General features: G+C 53.2%; 6 protein-coding genes across 6 annotated transcripts; 2 read left to right on the top strand and 4 right to left on the bottom strand.

Moving 5' to 3' along the window:
* Nucleotides 1-2,989: 2,989 nt before the first annotated feature.
* COL26b_003923 (uncharacterized protein) lies at nucleotides 2,990-4,145 on the bottom strand (the record flags this gene model as incomplete). Its single annotated transcript, XM_053176808.1, has 2 exons — nucleotides 2,990-3,819; nucleotides 3,881-4,145. 2 exons carry the CDS (start codon nucleotides 4,143-4,145, stop codon nucleotides 2,990-2,992), a joined length of 1,095 nt encoding a protein of 364 aa, XP_053039130.1.
* Nucleotides 4,146-7,247: 3,102 nt separating this feature from the next.
* On the bottom strand, nucleotides 7,248-8,920 carry COL26b_003924 (uncharacterized protein; the record flags this gene model as incomplete). The annotated part of the gene is made up of 3 exons (XM_053176809.1): nucleotides 7,248-8,141; nucleotides 8,207-8,739; nucleotides 8,866-8,920. The coding sequence occupies 3 exons, from the start codon at nucleotides 8,918-8,920 to the stop codon at nucleotides 7,248-7,250; spliced, it is 1,482 nt and encodes a 493-aa protein (XP_053039131.1).
* A 964-nt stretch (nucleotides 8,921-9,884) lies between these two features.
* COL26b_003925 (uncharacterized protein) lies at nucleotides 9,885-11,860 on the bottom strand (the record flags this gene model as incomplete). Its single annotated transcript, XM_053176810.1, has 2 exons — nucleotides 9,885-11,468; nucleotides 11,546-11,860. The coding sequence occupies 2 exons, from the start codon at nucleotides 11,858-11,860 to the stop codon at nucleotides 9,885-9,887; spliced, it is 1,899 nt and encodes a 632-aa protein (XP_053039132.1).
* Nucleotides 11,861-13,893: 2,033 nt separating this feature from the next.
* Nucleotides 13,894-14,334, top strand: COL26b_003926 (uncharacterized protein; the record flags this gene model as incomplete). Its single annotated transcript, XM_053176811.1, has 2 exons — nucleotides 13,894-13,896; nucleotides 13,954-14,334. 2 exons carry the CDS (start codon nucleotides 13,894-13,896, stop codon nucleotides 14,332-14,334), a joined length of 384 nt encoding a protein of 127 aa, XP_053039133.1.
* Nucleotides 14,335-15,192: 858 nt separating this feature from the next.
* On the bottom strand, nucleotides 15,193-15,993 carry COL26b_003927 (uncharacterized protein; the record flags this gene model as incomplete). Its single annotated transcript, XM_053176812.1, has 3 exons — nucleotides 15,193-15,234; nucleotides 15,408-15,919; nucleotides 15,966-15,993. The coding sequence occupies 3 exons, from the start codon at nucleotides 15,991-15,993 to the stop codon at nucleotides 15,193-15,195; spliced, it is 582 nt and encodes a 193-aa protein (XP_053039134.1).
* A 718-nt stretch (nucleotides 15,994-16,711) lies between these two features.
* On the top strand, nucleotides 16,712-17,130 carry COL26b_003928 (uncharacterized protein; the record flags this gene model as incomplete). Its single annotated transcript, XM_053176813.1, has 3 exons — nucleotides 16,712-16,944; nucleotides 17,067-17,094; nucleotides 17,125-17,130. The coding sequence occupies 3 exons, from the start codon at nucleotides 16,712-16,714 to the stop codon at nucleotides 17,128-17,130; spliced, it is 267 nt and encodes an 88-aa protein (XP_053039135.1).
* Between the last annotated feature and the right edge of the window lie 982 nt (nucleotides 17,131-18,112).

Raw genomic sequence — 18,112 nt, forward strand, 5'->3', positions numbered from 1 at the left:
CCCAGGGCATCGCTCCTGCGCTTGAAATCGCTAACTCACTCACGAACTTGTCGGAGGGCCAGCATTCCTGGTTTACTGCAGGCTTCGTCCTTACCCTGGGCGTGTTTACTATACCTTCGGTCCGACTAGGAGAAGTCTTTGGTCACAAGCGAATTCTGATATGCGGATGCCTATGGTACGCCTTCTGGAGCCTTCTCGCCGGATTTTCTCAGACTGTCCACAATGGCGGTTATAACGGCGCCACGTTTTTCTGCGTCTGCCGTGCTATGCAGGGTATCGGTCCAGCGCTGAGCGTTCCGAACGGTTTCTCTATCCTGGAGGCTTCTTTCCCGCCTGGCCAAAGGAAGGACACGGCACTCTCGCTCTACAGTTCCGGCGCGCCCCTCGGCTTCGTTATCGGATCTGTGATGTCTTCTGTCTTCGCCGTCAACTTCGCTTGGGAATGGTGCTTTTTTGTGCTCGCGGCCGTCTGCTTTTCAGCCGCGGGGCTAAGCGTTCTTATTCTTCCACAACAAGATCCTCGCAAAGAGTGTTGTATTAATGACATTTGGGTGAAACTCGACTTCACGGGTATCATCCTGAGTGCTCTTGGACTGGCCCTTTTCAGTTTCGCATGGAATCAGGCACCAGCGGTCGGTTGGCGCACCCCCCACATTTACTTTCTTCTCATCATCGGGGTCTTATTGCTTGCGGCTTTCGTGTACAATGAGACTGTCGTCGCGAACCCTCTCGTGCCTTTGCGGGTGATGAATTCGTCGACAAATCTTGTGCTGGCCTGTGTCGCAGCTGGTTGGGGATGCTTCGTTGTTTGGGCATTCTATCTTTTCCAGATCATGCAAGCAGTACGAGATTGGGACTGCCTTGTGGCAAGCGCTGCAGTTGTACCGATGGCGGTGGAGAGTTTGGCCGTGGCTTTTCTTCTGGCGTATCTGACACCGGGCATAGAGGTGTACTGGGCCTTTCTCGTGTCCTTCATCGGGTTCACGTCGGCGTCTGTACTCGTGGCAACGGCACCCTTGGATCAGACGTACTGGGCAAATATATTCGTGAGCACACTGCTTCTCCCACTTGGGATCGTCATGGCGGGGCCACTCGCAACGATACTGCTGAGAAATAGTCTTCCGGAGGACTATCGGAGGGTTATAGGGGGCCTGGTGTTATCTGTACTTGCTTACAGTATGTCTATTGCTTTGGGAATGGCGAGAACGGTCGAAACACAGGTCAACGAGATCAAATTAGATGTACTGTCTGGGTACCGCGGGGCACAATACTGTGGTATTGGGCTTGGGGGTCTTGGTACGCTACTCGCGTCTGCTTTGTTGTTCCAATACTCGTCAAATAGAAGCACTTAGTCTACCGCGGGTACAGGATTCGGGGGTTCGGATGTTCCGGAACAGCAAAGGCTAGATGAGAGAGGCAGACTAGCTGACGACTTATTTGCGAGTGAGGCGAGCTATGAATGGAATTCAAACAACGAATGCATCACGGCCCGTGATATTGTTCTGTAGCAATTTGCTTCCCGCAAGCATATTCTGCCACGTCTTTGACAGGGAAAGGAGAAGATACAATAATGATAGAAAAAAATAGAGGAACCAATTGGGGATCAGGAATGTCTGAAGAACGAACGTCTCTTGGTAGGTCCATACCCAACTTGTTGCCGATACTCTCCTCCTTCGTTGCGACACACCCCTTCTAATGAACGCAACTAGCGTCTGGCATCAACAGCAGTCGACCCGCCCTTGGGGTATTCTCCTGGAATATGTAAATTGGAAATCGTCGGGACGCTATCATTCCTTGTAGTGCCAGCCGTCGGCCTAGGAGCGGACAGCGTTTGGCGGAAAAGATCCTGATTTCTGGGATTGGGTGTTCCACTCGAGGTACCGCTTTGCTGCGTGTGTATGTTATTCAAACCGCGCGAAGCACTCGTGCTTGCTGCCGCCGCAGCCACGTTGATATCATCGTTGCCTGGTTTAGCTGATACGGAACAATCGCTCGCATCTTGCCGTTGGTTGTCGGTGCTGGAAGTAACCTGACTCGACTTTGTGTTTCCATTCATCCATTGGCCGTACTGGCTGTTGCCACCTGGTGTTTCGAGTCCGCGGTCATGATCTATAGACGACGTTCGCTGAACATCTTCCTCGGGTCTGGTTGGTGCAGCTTGCTGGCTGTGTGCCCTCTGCATGCCTGTAGCATACAGGTATGCTGCCTGGGAATCCTTGTGCAAAGACTGAGAGCGGCGCAGAGGCTCATTGGTGTACGGGTTAACCCCATCTTCCTTTGCTTGTTGACTGACCAAGGCCGCATTGGATGGCGTCTGTTCCATGGGAGTCCGTGCTGTGCCCCCATATCCGTTTAAATGGACGGTGCCCAACATGCCGCCAGGCAAAGCCGACGGCTGCGCAGCCGCGTCTCTGTCCCAGTTATCAAATCCCGAGCTCACACTAGATGGCGAAAGAGGTGCCTGTAAGCCTCGCTGCGCGTTGACCTGGATGTCGGATGGAAACCGCCCACCTGCTTCGGGACGGCGCAAGTCCTGCCTCGAACTCGTGCTGGCTGCGACTGCTGTATCGGCCGAAAACGGTTCGTCATCATCGTCGTCGAGAACACCGTCACTACTGGTTGACCGATGGGAAGACTGGCTTAAGCTCCGCACATGTCCTCGCACAAACTCGCTTCGTTCTTGTGGCGTACGCTCGGTGAGTACCTTGATGTCCTCGTACCATGCCATCATTGTGTCGTGGCTTTCGGCCCGGAAAACCCACGTGTGGCCGCGATGCATCGAACCCGTCTGGCGACCCTTGAGTATGAACTTGTTGGATGATCCTCCCTCGCTTGAATGGGATCCTAGTTTCTGTTCTGGAAGATACAATGACATGACGGGGGCCTGGCCCTTATCCGCCGATTTGAACTCATGTAGGTGAGTCGGAGACAGTACATACCTGGCATTGTCAATCTCATTTTCAGATACCTTACAAACAGAACTTGCGACTTACCAACCAGCCGTGTAGCTCTTAAGATACTTGCTCTTACGCTCAAGAAGTCCCGCACGTATCTCCTGGCAAGCGACATGGTCTCGGCCAGGATAATGGATGTGCTCGGCGGACCGTATCGGGATGTTCGGATCCACAAATTGGTCGTCCTTTTGAACGAAGTATGTCCATTCGTGATCCTTGGGCATGGTTATGGGCCCAATGCGTAGCTCGTCAATCGCGCTGTAAGCTGCATCGGACTCGCGCTTGAGGATGCCGGCGTACGCATTGTACGCTTTCTGAATTTCGCCGACGACGATAGACTCCAGCTCGCGACCTGAATTTTCGAGGTTGAGATACGCCTGGTGAAGGTAGTTTTCCTCGTCTATTTGTCGCTCGACTTGTCGGTCCACAGCAAGACGTAGAAGGTAAGGATCTTGCTTCCCAGTCGTCAACGAAGGATCAAGATCACTCTGACCTATTGTGTCCTGCAATGTCTTCACAGCCCGTCTTGTCCCATCCATCTCTTTTTCAACAGAATTCTTGAAATCACCTGAAAGATTCTTGATCTCTTTGATCTTTTGGTGCAGATCGCTCCTTAGACCTGTGAGTGCCAAGATGACATCCTCCTCAATTTCCTTGGCTTTATTCGACTCTAGGATGGCACCCTTGTGATAAGTGCGGAGAATTTGCAAGGCATCGTCGATGCCCCCTGATTCGAGAAAGCCAGGCGGGGTTGAAATATTGTTGGCAACATTGGCCAACTTCAGGAGCGACTTAGACTTGTGCTCGTAGTGAGTCTGGATCTCGCGGTAATATGCGATGAGATCCTTGAGTATCTTGCGCCAAGCTATAGATAAGGTCAAAAACTTTCGCGCCTGTCAAGCTGGTGAAGTACCCCTGCGACTTACATTGAAATCTGTTAGACAGAGCCTCGGTTGGATTACCAGACGTCGGGACGGGGCAGTGAAAAGCGCTGTGCGCTTCGTCGGGGTCTGAAGTCGATTGTAAGGCTAGGCTGCGGACACTCCCAGCCTTCATGCTTCGACGACTACCACTGCGCTTGAGGCTGCCATTTCTTCGCAAAGAATTCTTCTTCTTGAGGGTATTGTGTCGTGAGGGCAGGCTCAGGTGATCCTCCCCTGCGTTGGAGACGAACGAGTTTGATCGTGGCATGTTGGAAGACGGCCCGTCTATGATACTACTCCCTCTCTGACTGGCATCCCATTCTTCCGTGAATTTGCCCCGAGAAGTTGCTGATGGCACGGCTAGGCTATCGTTGTTGGTATAGTCATAAGAAGTATGGTCGACGTCTTGCGGGAAGTGATGTAATTGATGACCAGGATGTGAGTTGGCAAGCGTGTTGAGTTGTGTCTCTTGATCTTCGTTGTATTGTAAAGGGCCACCAGAGGAGGAAGGAACAGAAGAGATGGTGGCGGGGGGTGGTTGTTGAGGAAAGTAGGAGGAAATGCGATTTGAGTTCATGGTGTATGCGGCGTCCAGACCTCAGTCTCGCAGGTCCTCTGCCCTGTAGCGACCGGCTTCGGCAAGTGAGGGGTGTGTTTGGATGTTGAGACAGTGGACGACGCGAGCGGGGATCTAGCTACTATGGTTAGATGGACATTGGTGTAGGCGTGGAAACGGGCGTCTCAACTGGCACACCACGGTACCAGAGCAACTAACTCTTGAGAGAGATTCCTGCTGGTCCTGAGTTTAGCGTAGCTCTTTGATAACCGGAAGATTGTCTAGACAGCTTAGCGCAGCGAAGAATGGCGCCAGGTGTGCAATCGACGTCTGGCTAGTGAACACTGTCGCGACGCGTTTGACGCAATGATGGCCGGAAGAGCTGCACAAACTCAGACTGATGTCGTCATCGAGGCGCGCGAGTCGCAGCGGTGGCCCCGATTCGGCGCAGTGGAATGCTGATGTGTCTTGGTCACGGGCGAGCTAGGCTGCTAGAGAGTTGGGCGCCGTACGGGCAGGGGAGGGATGGATGCTGGGAAGGTCTGCGGCGAGAGCGAAGATGACCGGGTCCAGAAGGTGGAATTATGGCGAGGGGCTGTATCGGTCGGTCGGTCGGTATCGTGAGGTGGATCGTTGGGCGCTCGTATCGTGCAAGAAAATATGAGGCCGAGCGACGAGGGCAAGAGAGAAGCTGGGCCAGAAAGGTGGCTTGAAGTAATCAAGGTATGTGCCCGTGGAGGTTTGTTCATCTTACACACAAGAACCCGGGGCTTGAATCAGCACCCGCTTCCGCAGCTTGGTACCCTGTCAGTCTGTCTGTCATTGCTAGTCGCTGCGGCACATCCAGAGCCGACTTCGTACTCCATTCGGGGCGAGCAGGGCAGGGGGGGGTGTCAGGATCTGAGGATAATTTACACAGCAACATCCATGCCACGCCACGAACCTCGAGCGACCAAACGTCAATCGCCCTGCAGCATGCAGCAACTGGATCAAGGCACTCAATTCCCACAACGCACCTCATGTCTTCGGCCTGACCCGAAAAGGCACTATTTGGGACGATGAGTGGCTGCCCATCCCATCATCCACCCGGCGCGTCAAAGTTATGTACGGATACCTATTGTTTCCCTGTTCTCGGGAAGCGCATGCAGCGAGACGGGACGACGCTGGACCCTGGATTTTGCTTCCGTATCTCGGCTAAGGTCTGTGGTTGATTGCGATCGCCCTTCATGCCTCATCCTAAACATCTACAGTACGAATACTGCAATACTCATTCGAGACAAGCATCCTGCAATTCAATCCCGCTGTCTCGCCTCTTGCTCAAGGGTCCAAGTACATACGAATTTGGTCGTGGAATTTTGTTTCATTATCCCCCGCCATGCCATGGAGGGTTCTCTGTCTCGACCTTTCCGTTGTATGCGCCTCCGCCCCGCACTGTTGACTACGACACTAGAACTCTCGGTTGGAGAAGTTCGCGTTCACGGGCCAGCCGATATCCCTCGTTTCCTAGATACGTAGATGAGTGGTGTACATTGTGCCGCGGTTGCGCGGATGAGCTGCGATCTGCGTGGCCTGTTCGTGCGACATTCGAACTGATCGCAAACAAGAAGCCAAGAAGCTCCTCGTTGCAGTTCGGCCACACGATGACGTATGTGCCCCCGGCTCGAAGCCCCCCACCCCCTCCCCACGACGTAATCACAACCACAGCAGCGGATACTCGCTGCAACCTCAGCGACACCCTCCCTGTCTCCTCGAGCGCTTGTATCTGTGTCTACATAGTAGGTTTGTGAAACAGCGTGTATGCTCATCACGAACCATAATAAGGAGATCTTGTCGGAGCCGTGCTTGGATTTCTGCATCAAATCAGTCTAGGCCGAACTAACCAAAGCGTAGCAGACCTCTGTTATCCGTTCTGACCGATTAGGCCAACGGAACACTAGAAGAATACCAGAGGTTGGAATCGTCCAAAATGCCAGGTACCCATCATCACCTCTACGACGTCACCAACCAACTGGTGAAAGCCCAGACATGTGGACCGCGCCAGGATATTTCTGCGCCTTCTAGTAGCCTGTGTGCCTGTTCAGTCAGCCAGCCAGTGTGCTTCAATCGCTTTGTTCAGTCACCTGGACCAATACTCGGTGGCGCATTCGTGGTAAACCTATCGTTTCCGAGGGTGCGTTTCATCTGATTGGACCGCAGGAGCTCTTTCCCCCCCGCAACCTACAGATAAAGCCTTGATTCTGGCTTGCGTCGCTTTGCAATATATTTTTTCTGTCGGGCAAGCTGTTGAATGCTTCTTGGCGTTGAATAACCCACTTATCTCACCTACCGGTCTTTAATCATGTCCAAGGTTTCACCCTGCATACTATCGGGAGACAGATAATGTTCATCTCATGTTCACGCGCCTATCTAGCCCGTCTTCCCCCTCCCCCTCCCCCTTCCCCCTCCATTATGGGGCCGTGGCGGTTCAGAGCAACGCATTAGTACTCCACGCCGATTTCAAGTCACATGAGCAAGGCGTAGTATGTTTTGCCAATGATACGAATTCAGCAATTGCTAGGACAACGTAGGCTACTGAGCTTCCTAACCTCTTTCCAATGAAAGACGGTGTTGCCTCTTGAAACCGAAACGCCCTGCTATGCCGTAGCTTTGAACCCGAACGCTATACGCCAACAACGAGTTCGAAATTGCGATGCACCCTCCCTTACCTGCAGCTTCGCTGCTTTCAAAATCGAACAAACACCGACGCCGGTCATGGTCTCATACTAACTACACGGTCGCCAGGACCAATTTGTTGTCTCCGGCTCGTGGTGTCAGTCACGAGTCTGTACTTAGAGCATCGTCTGCGGTAGGCTCAATGGGCTTGAGTTTCGTCCTCCGACGTGGCGGGGGTGCCTTGGGCGGTATCTTCTTGTGTCCGTTTAAATGCAAGGTCGCGGTCGGTCCAACGGGGGTGCCGTGCCTGTGTTTGGGCACCTCCGGGAGTGGCTTCTTTTGCCGCGCCGTGCTTGCGCTCGCCTTCGTTCCTTCCCCCTTGGCTTCCATGTCGGCCTCGGCCTTACGACTCGGGGTGATGACTCCGGGCTTCTCCATAACGGCCGCCACATCGACAACACTAACGCTGCTCGCCGTCTCCGATCTAGACAGACTGATGCCCAGGAACTTTCGAGCTACCTCCGCTTCGCCGGAAGCTTCCTGGTCGCCCAGCCACTTCACCTTGGAAACACGATCTACCAGCCTAACTGTTGTTTCGTCGGCAGGCGCGAAATGGGGGTTGCCCAGTCCGCCCAGGATCCTCAAGACTTTGATCACCTCGTCTCGTTTGTAATGTGGTGGATGGCTTAGCTGTGTGTGCGCCAGGAGTGGATACAAAACGCGGAGGTATGTGTGGCGGAGGGATATTTTTTCGTCTGGAAGATCCATAAGATTCCTGATGATGACATCGAGCAGGACTTTCAGGTCGTTCGTATAAAAGTACTCATAGGTGGCTTTGGTAGTAAACAGAAGGTATAAAAGCTTGAGTATCAGGAGCTGGAGTGAGGTCTCTGTCTCACGATTCAGCAGCAGAATAATGTTCTCTCCGAATGTTCGGAACAAAGCTCCGTGGATGCTGAGACACTTGATGACTCTGTTTGTAAGGGGTGCAGTGGGAGATGTCGGGTCGGCGGCGACGTCGGTGGATGCTAGCATGTACTGCTCATTCAAGACAAGCTATCGTGTTGTCAGCCTGCAAGCTCCAGCGGGTGGAAGATGAGCGCAAATGGGTATGCACCTACCAAGACGCGTATGATGGGATAATGGTACGGATCGTGGACATCGTTAGACAGCTCCTCGATAATTTGGAATAGGTAGGCGATGAAGCCATCGTCGACTTGCATCAAGTCGGCAGTACGCAGTCGCTCGATACGAGACATCTCGTACATTAGCTCCAGCAACAGACGGTGTAGTCTCGGGTCCTGTTCTTTGCGCCCATTGATGAGCTCAAGCAGCCGTGGAAAGCAGGCTTCCTCAATCATGCGGGAGAACGTTGACTCGTCGGATTGGCCATCGAGGAGGAGGAAGAGGGCGATGACGTGAAGTGATGCCGTGTCATCTTCTTGAAGAAGGCTGTACACGATCTGGGTGCGAATGTATTCTTTATTTTCTCGAAACAGATGGCTGGAGAGGAGCTTATCGCAGCAGACGGCGACATCGTCCTCGGCATCGTAGAACTTATCCCTGAATCTTGAGGCAAGGTGCAGCCAGGCTCTAAGCGTCTCGTCAATCAGATCGTGCGATTGGTATTGGGTGGTCACGACATCGTCAAGCTCTGTTGTTGGTAAAATAATGCAGGCGGTCAGTCGGCAGGCTCCGTGGAAATCGGAAAAAAAAAATCGTGAAGGCATTGAGGGAAGGGACGAAGACAAAGCGAAGATGGCGCACGAGGGCGACTGACCTTCCCAGAACTGCTGCCGGGTCTCAAGAGACTCGTACACATCGAAATCCGCCATGGTGGTATTATCGCCAAAGTTTGGTGCCCAAAATGGTCTGCATAACTGACGCAGGGCGTGTCGAGTTGCGACTGCAACGGAGGATTTTGTGGGAGGGAGATGAAGCCGGCTGGAGTTTCGACTCTGGAGGGTTGATACACACAAGGCATGGTCTGGCTTGACAGCAAAGCCCCTCTCCACTGCACGAGGGCACCACCTGGTCAGCCTAGGTATGTAGCCCGTGAGATTAGGTAGGTAGGTAGGTAGGTAGGTAGGTAAGGTACTAAGTAAGGTATGTATCTAGTAGAGGAAGGCGAGTTGGTCCACGTTGTTCGGGTGCCCCGTGCAGTGGGGAAGGTAGGTGCCGGGCTCAGAGTGGGGGAAATGGAGGGGAATGCGTTCCTTGCTTTACTCAGAGCGTGAGGGGTTGGAATGGTGAGCACCTTAAGGTATCCACCAGAAGGTACCTTCATAGTGTGTACCTAGGCATTCAACTGCTTGCTGTGCGGTGTTTGCTGAGTGTGCCGCACACGGTTGGACAGCTACGGGGCAGCCTCAACGTCCCCGCCGTCCTACCTACCTTAGTTTCGACTCGCCCGACTTGACCTGCAATGACTTTGCCTAGGAACACCAATTCGGAGCAATCGGCTCTGGTCGAAGCGATTGTGTTGCATCTATTCGTTGGGAGATGGAAAACAGGGCCAATGGTAATGATGCCCACAACCGTGGCCGGACACAAAGAAATTCCTTTTCTGCTTATTTTATTCTTCTTTCTAATGTTATTACCGGTGTCGATGATGTGGACTCTATTTGTGTGTTTAAGTAGTACATGTCCTCAGTAACACAGTTGACCGAAAAGGGTATTATCATGCCATGACCATCGCCAAATCCCTCCGACTCCTCTGCAATTCACCAGAACGCCCCTAACCAAAATCACAAACTGTTGCTACTGTCTGCCTCAATAGCTATGCTTTCGGGTAACATGCTATTCCTCCTCTTCCTCGGGCTGCTTGTCCTCGTCGTAGACCTTGACCTTATCCGCATACTCCAAAATGTTACTCACAACGTAGTCAGAAATCGTGTTCCCCTTGCCCGCTGCAATTCTCAAAATCAACTCATTCAAGTGCTGCCGCCCGAGAATGTCTACGTGGTCTGCCGTCTTGGGTCCACCTCTGGGATTGAATCGTTCCGGTTCGTGCTCCATCTCTACCACAGTGACCTTGGACCCGGCCGGATTATATCGCTTGTAGTCCCAGCCACGATTGCACATGTAGCCCGTACTGATCAAGTTGACAGTACCGTCTCCCTCGCCCATGACAACGCCGTGGTCAACTTGTCCTTGGGTGAAAGCTGTGTCGATGGTGATGTTCAGGTTCGTGAGAGACGGCATCTCTGGAGACCGATAATAGTATCCTCGCTCAGTGGGCTTGCCAACGCCATAGAAACAGTAAATCTTCATGCTCGGCGCCAGTGGAAGCCGCGTTTCCAAAGGGTTAATCCACTTGCGGGGGTCCTTCTCGTTCGCCTCGACTTCCGCCTCTGTGTGCGCGATTCCGTGCGAGTAACTTGTCTTGATGTGTTTTTGGTACCACTCCTCCGTCGTGTTGTATAGGTATTCCATGGCCGATTCGACCGTCAAGTTACGGTCGGGTGTGGTCCAGTTCATGCCGCTGCGGAAGTTGAGCAGTGACCCGAAGGAGAAGTCCTGCCCGGGCTGATCATCGGGAGCCCAGGTGGAATTACCCCATACCGCATCCCCTCCGATGGGAAGCATGGAAGATATCCCGGGCATGGCACGGAATAGTTGCGCCCGCTCGTCTTTGCTCAGAAACTTTTCGAGGCCATAGACAGCAAAAGCATTGAGCTGCGCCGTATCTCGCATCTCGCCAGACAGTACTGCCGTCAAATCCTTGACAGCGCCAAGCATGCAGCCACTAACATTAATCCACGCCTCTACGTGCCTCTCGACCCAGTCATCGCCACCGCGGCCACCTGTCTCGGATGCGACCCAGTGGAAGAAGTAGAAGAGAACTTGCCCGCCCATGCTGTGCGACACGAGAACCGCCTTTTTCCCCGAGAATTCGTGGGCGGTTTCGATGTAGGACTTGAGCCTCGTAAAATACTGGTCCCGGGTCTCGAGGTTCGGATATGCCAGCCGCCAATCGTAAGCGGCGGTGAAGGAATTAGTTGGATCGTACCCTATGGACGCAAGATTTTCGAAAATCTTGTTCCAAATCCAATATCCCGTAATGAAGAAATCGGTTGCATCGAAGCCTTGGGCAGCCCGTAACTTGATATGCGGGGGATCAAGGCCTGTTTCTTGATCCAACATGAGGTGTCTCTTCCAATTCTCCTTGTCCAAAACCAAGGCACGCATCATGCTCCAGCTGCCCCAGAGGCGCTTGCGGAAGTACGGGCGTGAAACATTGGTGGTGCCCCACGATTCGAGACCTGTTGAAATAACGCCCGGGACCATAATCATGGGGTGGTGTGCGTGGAGGCCTTCGGCGCGGGCCTGCAAACCTACTGAGAAAGCGTCGTAGCTATCAACGAACTCGCGCTCGCCTTGCTTTACGAGAAGCCGCATTAGTTCAGTCCAGCTGGAATATAAACTTCTTTCAAGCTTGTGAATGAAGCATTACTGACCACTAGATCGCGCATGTCCTTGACTAAACCGGCGGGTAAGACGTCGAATAAGCTGTCCATGCTGAGCTCGCCCAGCTCAGGGAAGTCGATGAGGTCATTGCTTTTGGCAAAAAAGCCGGCAGCTATAATGCCGAACAAGCTTCCGAGAAGGAAAATGGCGGTGTTGCGGCGCTTTCTTGTCTTTGGCTTCAAGTGTTGGACGACGTGGGCGTGTTTCTCGGACTTGTCGGGACTCTCATCTCGGGGTGTAGAGGACTCGCTCTCGGTCTGAGGATCGGCGGGGACGGCACGCCGCCTAAGAGTAGGCGCAGACATGATCACGATCGCAATCGCCTGCGACTGACCTGAGAAATCTAATGACTATAAGGTCAGCTTGCGCCGTCGAGAGGTTTGAAGCGAGAGATGGTGTACAGCAGCGCAGAGGGAGGAGTTCGGGTGCCCAACATTTGGCCTGGGATGCAGGGCGCCGGTGTGCTCGAGGGAGAAGGGTTCAATACTTATTCGTCGCGGAACGCGGTGCTCGTGATGCCTAAGCGGCAGGTCAGGACTCAACGAGGCAAGCGGACCGTCGGGGTAACGGGGTGGAAGGCACAGAGCGTGGCCGAGAGTTGCGGAAAGCTTATTCTGCGCAAGCCACGCACCTGGGTTATCGGACAGGTTGAGTGGGACGAGGAGGGTCGCTGGTAGTCCCGACGCTAATGGGAACACTTTAGAGCAAGCCATCCAATGGAGGTGAAGTAAAAATGTCCAGAGCTTCAAAGCGGTACGTAGGTAGCCACGGCCACGGCAAGATGCCCAGGAGGGAGGTCAGAGGGCACAGGGCAGCGGGCTAGTAAGCCGTCGATAGCTATCAACGTGACGTCAATCTGGGCGGGCCACATGGTTGCCAGTGGTCCGGGCGTTGTGTTTTCATCAGGCACTGCATAAAATGCGGCACTTGAAAGCCAGGTGTAGCAATTCTAGTCTTTTGTCTCTCAGAGGTCCTACCAATCATAGGCACATATGTACTTAATAGATACCTTCCATTGCCAAAGGTCAGACGAGATCTCTCACATTTGCTAGAGTAGGTAAGTTAATTTTGAGGACTCCTTGCGGCGCATGTATCGGCCGTCTTCTCCAACGGAACATACACAAGGCCACTCGCCACTCTTCACATTGTCTTACAGTACGATGGTTGGTAGACCACCTTTCTTAACGAGAGCGGGACAACAGGATGCACACGACCCCAAAAATGATAGGATCGCGCTTCAGCTGGCCGGCGACGAAAGCAAGTTTCTTCTTTTGTCGCTTTGGTCGGAGGCAACGGGGTAATTAGGGGAGGGGAAAAAAAACCCCTCCAAATGAAAACCAACAAGCTAGCTAAAGCTGCGCGAGAAAGGCCTTACGACTGACTGCTGGTGGCAGCCCCCGAAGCTTCAGAAAGCAATTCGTTTGCAAATGCGCTACCGCTCGTTTAGCATGTGATAGTGGTCCGGGCCGACTTCACGCAACATGGACGGGAGAGCGACAATGTTGCAGGCTGGGTGCATTGCATGAAAAACACCCAAACACCCACGGAAGAAATGGCTGACAGACTGGGTTAAATATTATGGTAAAGGCACGATTAGTTCAAGGTTACCTATTTATCCTCCCTTACCTAGTGTATCTACCTAGGTAGGTAGGTACTTACTCGAGGCACTTCAACATCCAGAGCTCCACCAAGTTGGGTGCACGGGGCATGCAGGCCAGTGAGTTGTCACCCGCCCTACTCGGCCTCCGCAACGGGTTGGAGTCGCGTCGCCTTACCTTACCCTGCCTGGCTGACCTCAACTCTGAGGAAGCACTTCAAGACAACGCCCGACGTAGTCTCACCTACCCTCCCACGCCGCCAGTCAACTCAAATCAAGTCAACCTGCAAACGCACAATTCGCGACCGTGTCGTGCGAATCGGCCGCTTGATCCTCTTCGTTCCTCGCGCGCGGCAGTGCCCCTTCTTTTTCCGTAATCGCAGCATTAATCCGAAGCGATTTCCCCGTCGTTTTCAGTCTCTACCTCATCGTCTTGTCATGAGTTGAGCATATCTGCGCATTTGCTGGTCCGAGTTCGACCCTCGAAGTTTTCCGTCCTCATTTCTTCCGCCCCATTGTTCATCAACGCCCCCATCTCCCCCAGGGACTGCCGATAGATGCACCATGGATGCTTCCAAAATCAGCATCCCCCCGGGAGACTTGCATTATATACAGTATGAACATGGTCTGGAAGCGAAGTACCTACCCGCCATACGTTCTCTGATCGCAAAGGATTTGAGCGAACCGTACAGCATCTATGTCTATCGGTATTTCCTCTACCAATGGGGGCACTTGTGCTTCATGGTCCGCATCTGTCTTGACAAATAACCACTCCTCCGATTGACACTAATTGCTGCCCAGGCTCTGAATCCAGTCGACTCATCCCTCATCGGCGTCATTGTCTGCAAGTTAGAGCTTCACTCATCTCACTCACCACCGACGCGCCGAGGTTACATTGCCATGCTCGCTGTCGCTTCGCCATTCCGAGGCAAAGGCATCGCCACTGCCCTCGTGAAACGTGCCATTGATGCCATGGCCGAGCGTAATGCCGATGAGATTGTTCTGGAAACGGAAGAGACAAATACCCAGGCTATGCGTCTATACGAGCGCCTGGGCTTCTTGCGCTCAAAGAAATTGCACAGATATTATCTCAACGGCAACAGCGCCTACCGTTTGGTCCTCCTTCTCAAGTCCATTGACCCTGACGCCGTTATCGAGGACTTTGATAGCCACTATGCTTGACTGGGAGGAACGGACTTCAGCTCGCGACGACTGGTTGCCACGTTTTGCAATGTTATCAAGACAAATATACATGGCTCGCGCACACGTCACAGCTAGCTTCAGCTGCTGCTGGCGTGGCGGTGACGATTTCTTCATTCCCTCCGCATGGGGGGCATCCATTGATTAGATGGACAGCCACAGCATAGAGCGACGTTGGTTATGAGTGGGCATGGATGGATACTGGTGGCAAAGGTTCGGGGTAGACCATGATACGCGGCACAGCGGTGGCTTGGAAACGAAAGCATGCATTTGTTCGAAACGTGCGGTGGTAGCATTCAAAATGTAGCGAGGGTATGGCTGTATTCAAATGGTTCTGGTGTGCATGGCAAGACATACGAAGAGCTCCTGCTCACAATATTCATGGTCACGGGTTCGAATTGCAAGACGGTAGGTTTCAGAATTGTTAACGCAACTAATATACCACGACCGCTCGAGCACAGTCCATCATGATTGCCCATAGGTCTTAACACTTTTCTTAGGATCGCTCTGTGTAGTCTTCGAGGATTGTCTTCGAAGATTGCGCAAGGTCAATCTGTTCATTACTCTCCCCATTAAGATTATTGCTTGGGCATGATATCCAGAGAACTGTGAATGGATGCTCTGATATCCCACTGGTTGCCGTGGGCGACCCCAACGTATGTAAAGGCGTCTACGACATGTCAGCACCGCATAACTGGAAGAGAAGGGGTAATTGATGCGACAAACCCGGCTTATAATAGATAGGTCGTCCCATCGCCTCCACCACTTTCAGCTCCCGGAGCCGACGCAACACCCTCATCACGTCTGTGACATCGTTGAAATCGGCAGTGTAAACAGCAATCATTCGATCTTTGCGGCCGGTTGCGTCTTGCCGCGGTGCCACTTTAGCAGCGATGCCAAGCTCGTTGTTTGCCGTGGCCCTGGCAATGATTGCCCATACCTCATTCACGTCTCGGGGCGAACAAAAAAGAAGCCACTGTTCATTGAAGTTGTTTGTCAGCAGTTTTATCTGATGAAACGGGAAAGCACAGGTTGCTTGCCTTCCCAGATCTAACTTTGCACGCGTGCGCGAGAGACAGGACGTCCTTGACTGCCTGCTTCTTCTCGTGGTTGATCTCTGACAGCTTTGCTGTCGCAGACTTTTTCGTCCTGTGGATGCCGTCCACAAAGTTGCCCAGAATGCGCAACCTCTCGGTGCCTCCTTCAACTAGGGTGTTGAGCTGTGATCCATCCTCTTCTGGAGCTTCATCCTCATTGCCTCTGCTGAACTGGTTTTGTGCGAGAAACCTGCTCTTCCGAGCAATGAACGGGTTACAGATGAAAATCCAGGGAACGTCGGCAGTCCCCTCAGTTGTCTCGGGAGGAAGGCGATTGAGGAAATCACTGAGGGTCTCGGTTAGTTGCCACGCATAAGGTACACCTGCGTATGGGTTATGTAGCTTGGTGCTGTCCGCCGGCTCCGCCTTGGCTTTCCGGTTGAGTTGGACCGCCCTTGTCTCCTCCCACCATTGGGCGACGTTGAAAGAATTGACGCGGGCCTCCAGCCCTTCAATAATATCCTCGTCTCCTGGCAAACAGTCAGTCCCAGGCACTATCAGGGTCTCGGCACGAACCGTAGAAGTCCGACTCCTCCGAGTCCATCGCTGCTTCGCAAGCGGGGGCTTCGAAGCAAAGTGCGAAACGGCAGTATTTCGACAAAGGGTCTGAAGGGCATAGAGTTGTATGGCAGTGGCCGTTTTATGGCAAATACTCAGGCGAGGCCAGGGAGATAGGTGCTCCTTCGGGCGAATCGACAGTTTCTCAAATGCGGTGACCATTCATGTACCTCAAGGTACCCAATGCTCTCCCCTAACGCTGTCGCGGAGAAATGGAAGCAATGGAAGGGGTCGACGAAGGTGGGATAAGACTATGAAATGTTCTCCAGGGAGGGAGGCTGGTCTGATACCACCATTTCTGGGAGGGTTGGAGGAGCCGATCCGACTTCGCGGCGCCAATTCCGGCACGCAATCTGTGGATGAGAAGCGGGATCCTTCCGTGTTTCCCGGAACGCAACGACCGGCGGCCGGGAGTGGCCATGGATAGGCGGGTCGGGTACCTAGGTACCTTACCTAGGTAGGATTAGGCTCTCCTTCCTCCTAGGTGCTTATTGACCACAGCGAATCTTCACACAAATCTGCCAATTACTTCTGGCCACAGAGCAAGCGAACCACGAGCGGATGGTCTCTGGCCTTTCTTTTTCTTTTCCCCTCTCCTTTCTTTTTCTAACCTCGTCTCCATTCCCTCCCTTGCTTTTCTTCGATATAATAACAAAAACTCAGGGAACCATACTTGACAGATTGTGAGAAAGAGGAACAAGAAAATGGCCGAGCCCAACAGTAGTGTTGCGTCAACGCAAACTCTCACTTTGGACCTCCCTCCAAGCTGCATAGAATGGTGCCCCTCGCACCCGACATACTTTGTTGTCGGCACGTACAACCTCATCAAGGACGGGCCAGGCTATACGGAGTCGGAAGACAACGAGGCCTTGACCGGAAAGAAACTGCAAAATCGCAGTGGCAGTCTCGTCACCTTTCGACTTGACAACGGAACCGTGTAAGTCATTCAGAAACACGCAGCCACGCCGCTTATCTGACCCTCCTAGGCATCACGTCCAAACTATCTCCCATCCTTCGGCAATCTTGGACCTCCACTTCTGCCCCCTGTCTGGTGCGCAGGATATCCTGGCTGTCGTCTCCAGCACCGGTACGCTGTCTATCTTTCGTTTGGATCCAGGCATAGATGCATCTGAGCCGCTGAGGCACTTGGCGACAAGCAGGATCGCCAACACTCCTGAAGGGGTTCTCTTCCTTTCGGGTGTATGGAGTCCCCACGATCCTTCATTGGTTGCTCTCACAACATCCGCAGGTGAGGTGCGAGTCGTACGTCTCGACGATGCATGGCAAGTCATCGAGGGAAATGTCACTACTGTCATGACGCACTCTTTGGAGGCCTGGACGGTGGCATTTTGTCCGCCAGAGCCAAATGAAAGCCAGCTTGGTGTTGCAGGCGGTGATGCCCAGAGCGACTCGTTCATCGTCTACTCGGGTGGGGATGACTCTGCTTTGCGATGTGCATCATGCGCGGACAAGAAGTCTGGGGGTGAAGACTCAGATGCGGCGGTGAGCCTCCAATATCCTCCACTAAACATCAGCGGCCATGGCGCCGGGGTGACAGCCATCCTTCCAATTCCGGTGCGTTTAGCAGACGGCGCGAGAATTGTGGTCACGGGAAGCTACGATGATTCGATGCGAATTCTTGCTATACAACCTCCACACGAGACGTATGGCCTTCGCAAGTTTCAGCATCTGGGCGAGAAGAACCTAGGAGGTGGCGTCTGGAGGCTGAAATTGATCGATATCCGAGAGGATGTTGGACATTGTCGCGCCAGGATCCTAGCCTCTTGTATGCACGCCGGTGCAAAGGTTGTAGAGCTCGAGGGGCCTCTGCACGGCGGGGACTGGGAGATTGGGGTTCTTGCAAGATTTGATGAGCACCAGAGCATGAACTATGGCAGTGACTGCGTTCCAGTTTCTGAGGACGGGCGTTTGATTTGTGTGTCGACGAGCTTCTACGATAAGAGGTTGTGCCTATGGGAGACGGCCTTGCCTTGATATGTCTAGACTGGCAAAGCGGGCTCAGTAGAGGAAGTCCTGAGGAGAGAAGCACGACGGGTCAACGCGATGCAGGTCCCAGAGGCCAGGCTTTGGGCCGAACCTACCTA

This window comes from Colletotrichum chrysophilum (genome assembly GCF_026319265.1).
Source record: "Colletotrichum chrysophilum strain AFK26 chromosome Unknown scaffold_23, whole genome shotgun sequence".
NCBI lineage: Eukaryota > Fungi > Ascomycota > Sordariomycetes > Glomerellales > Glomerellaceae > Colletotrichum > Colletotrichum chrysophilum.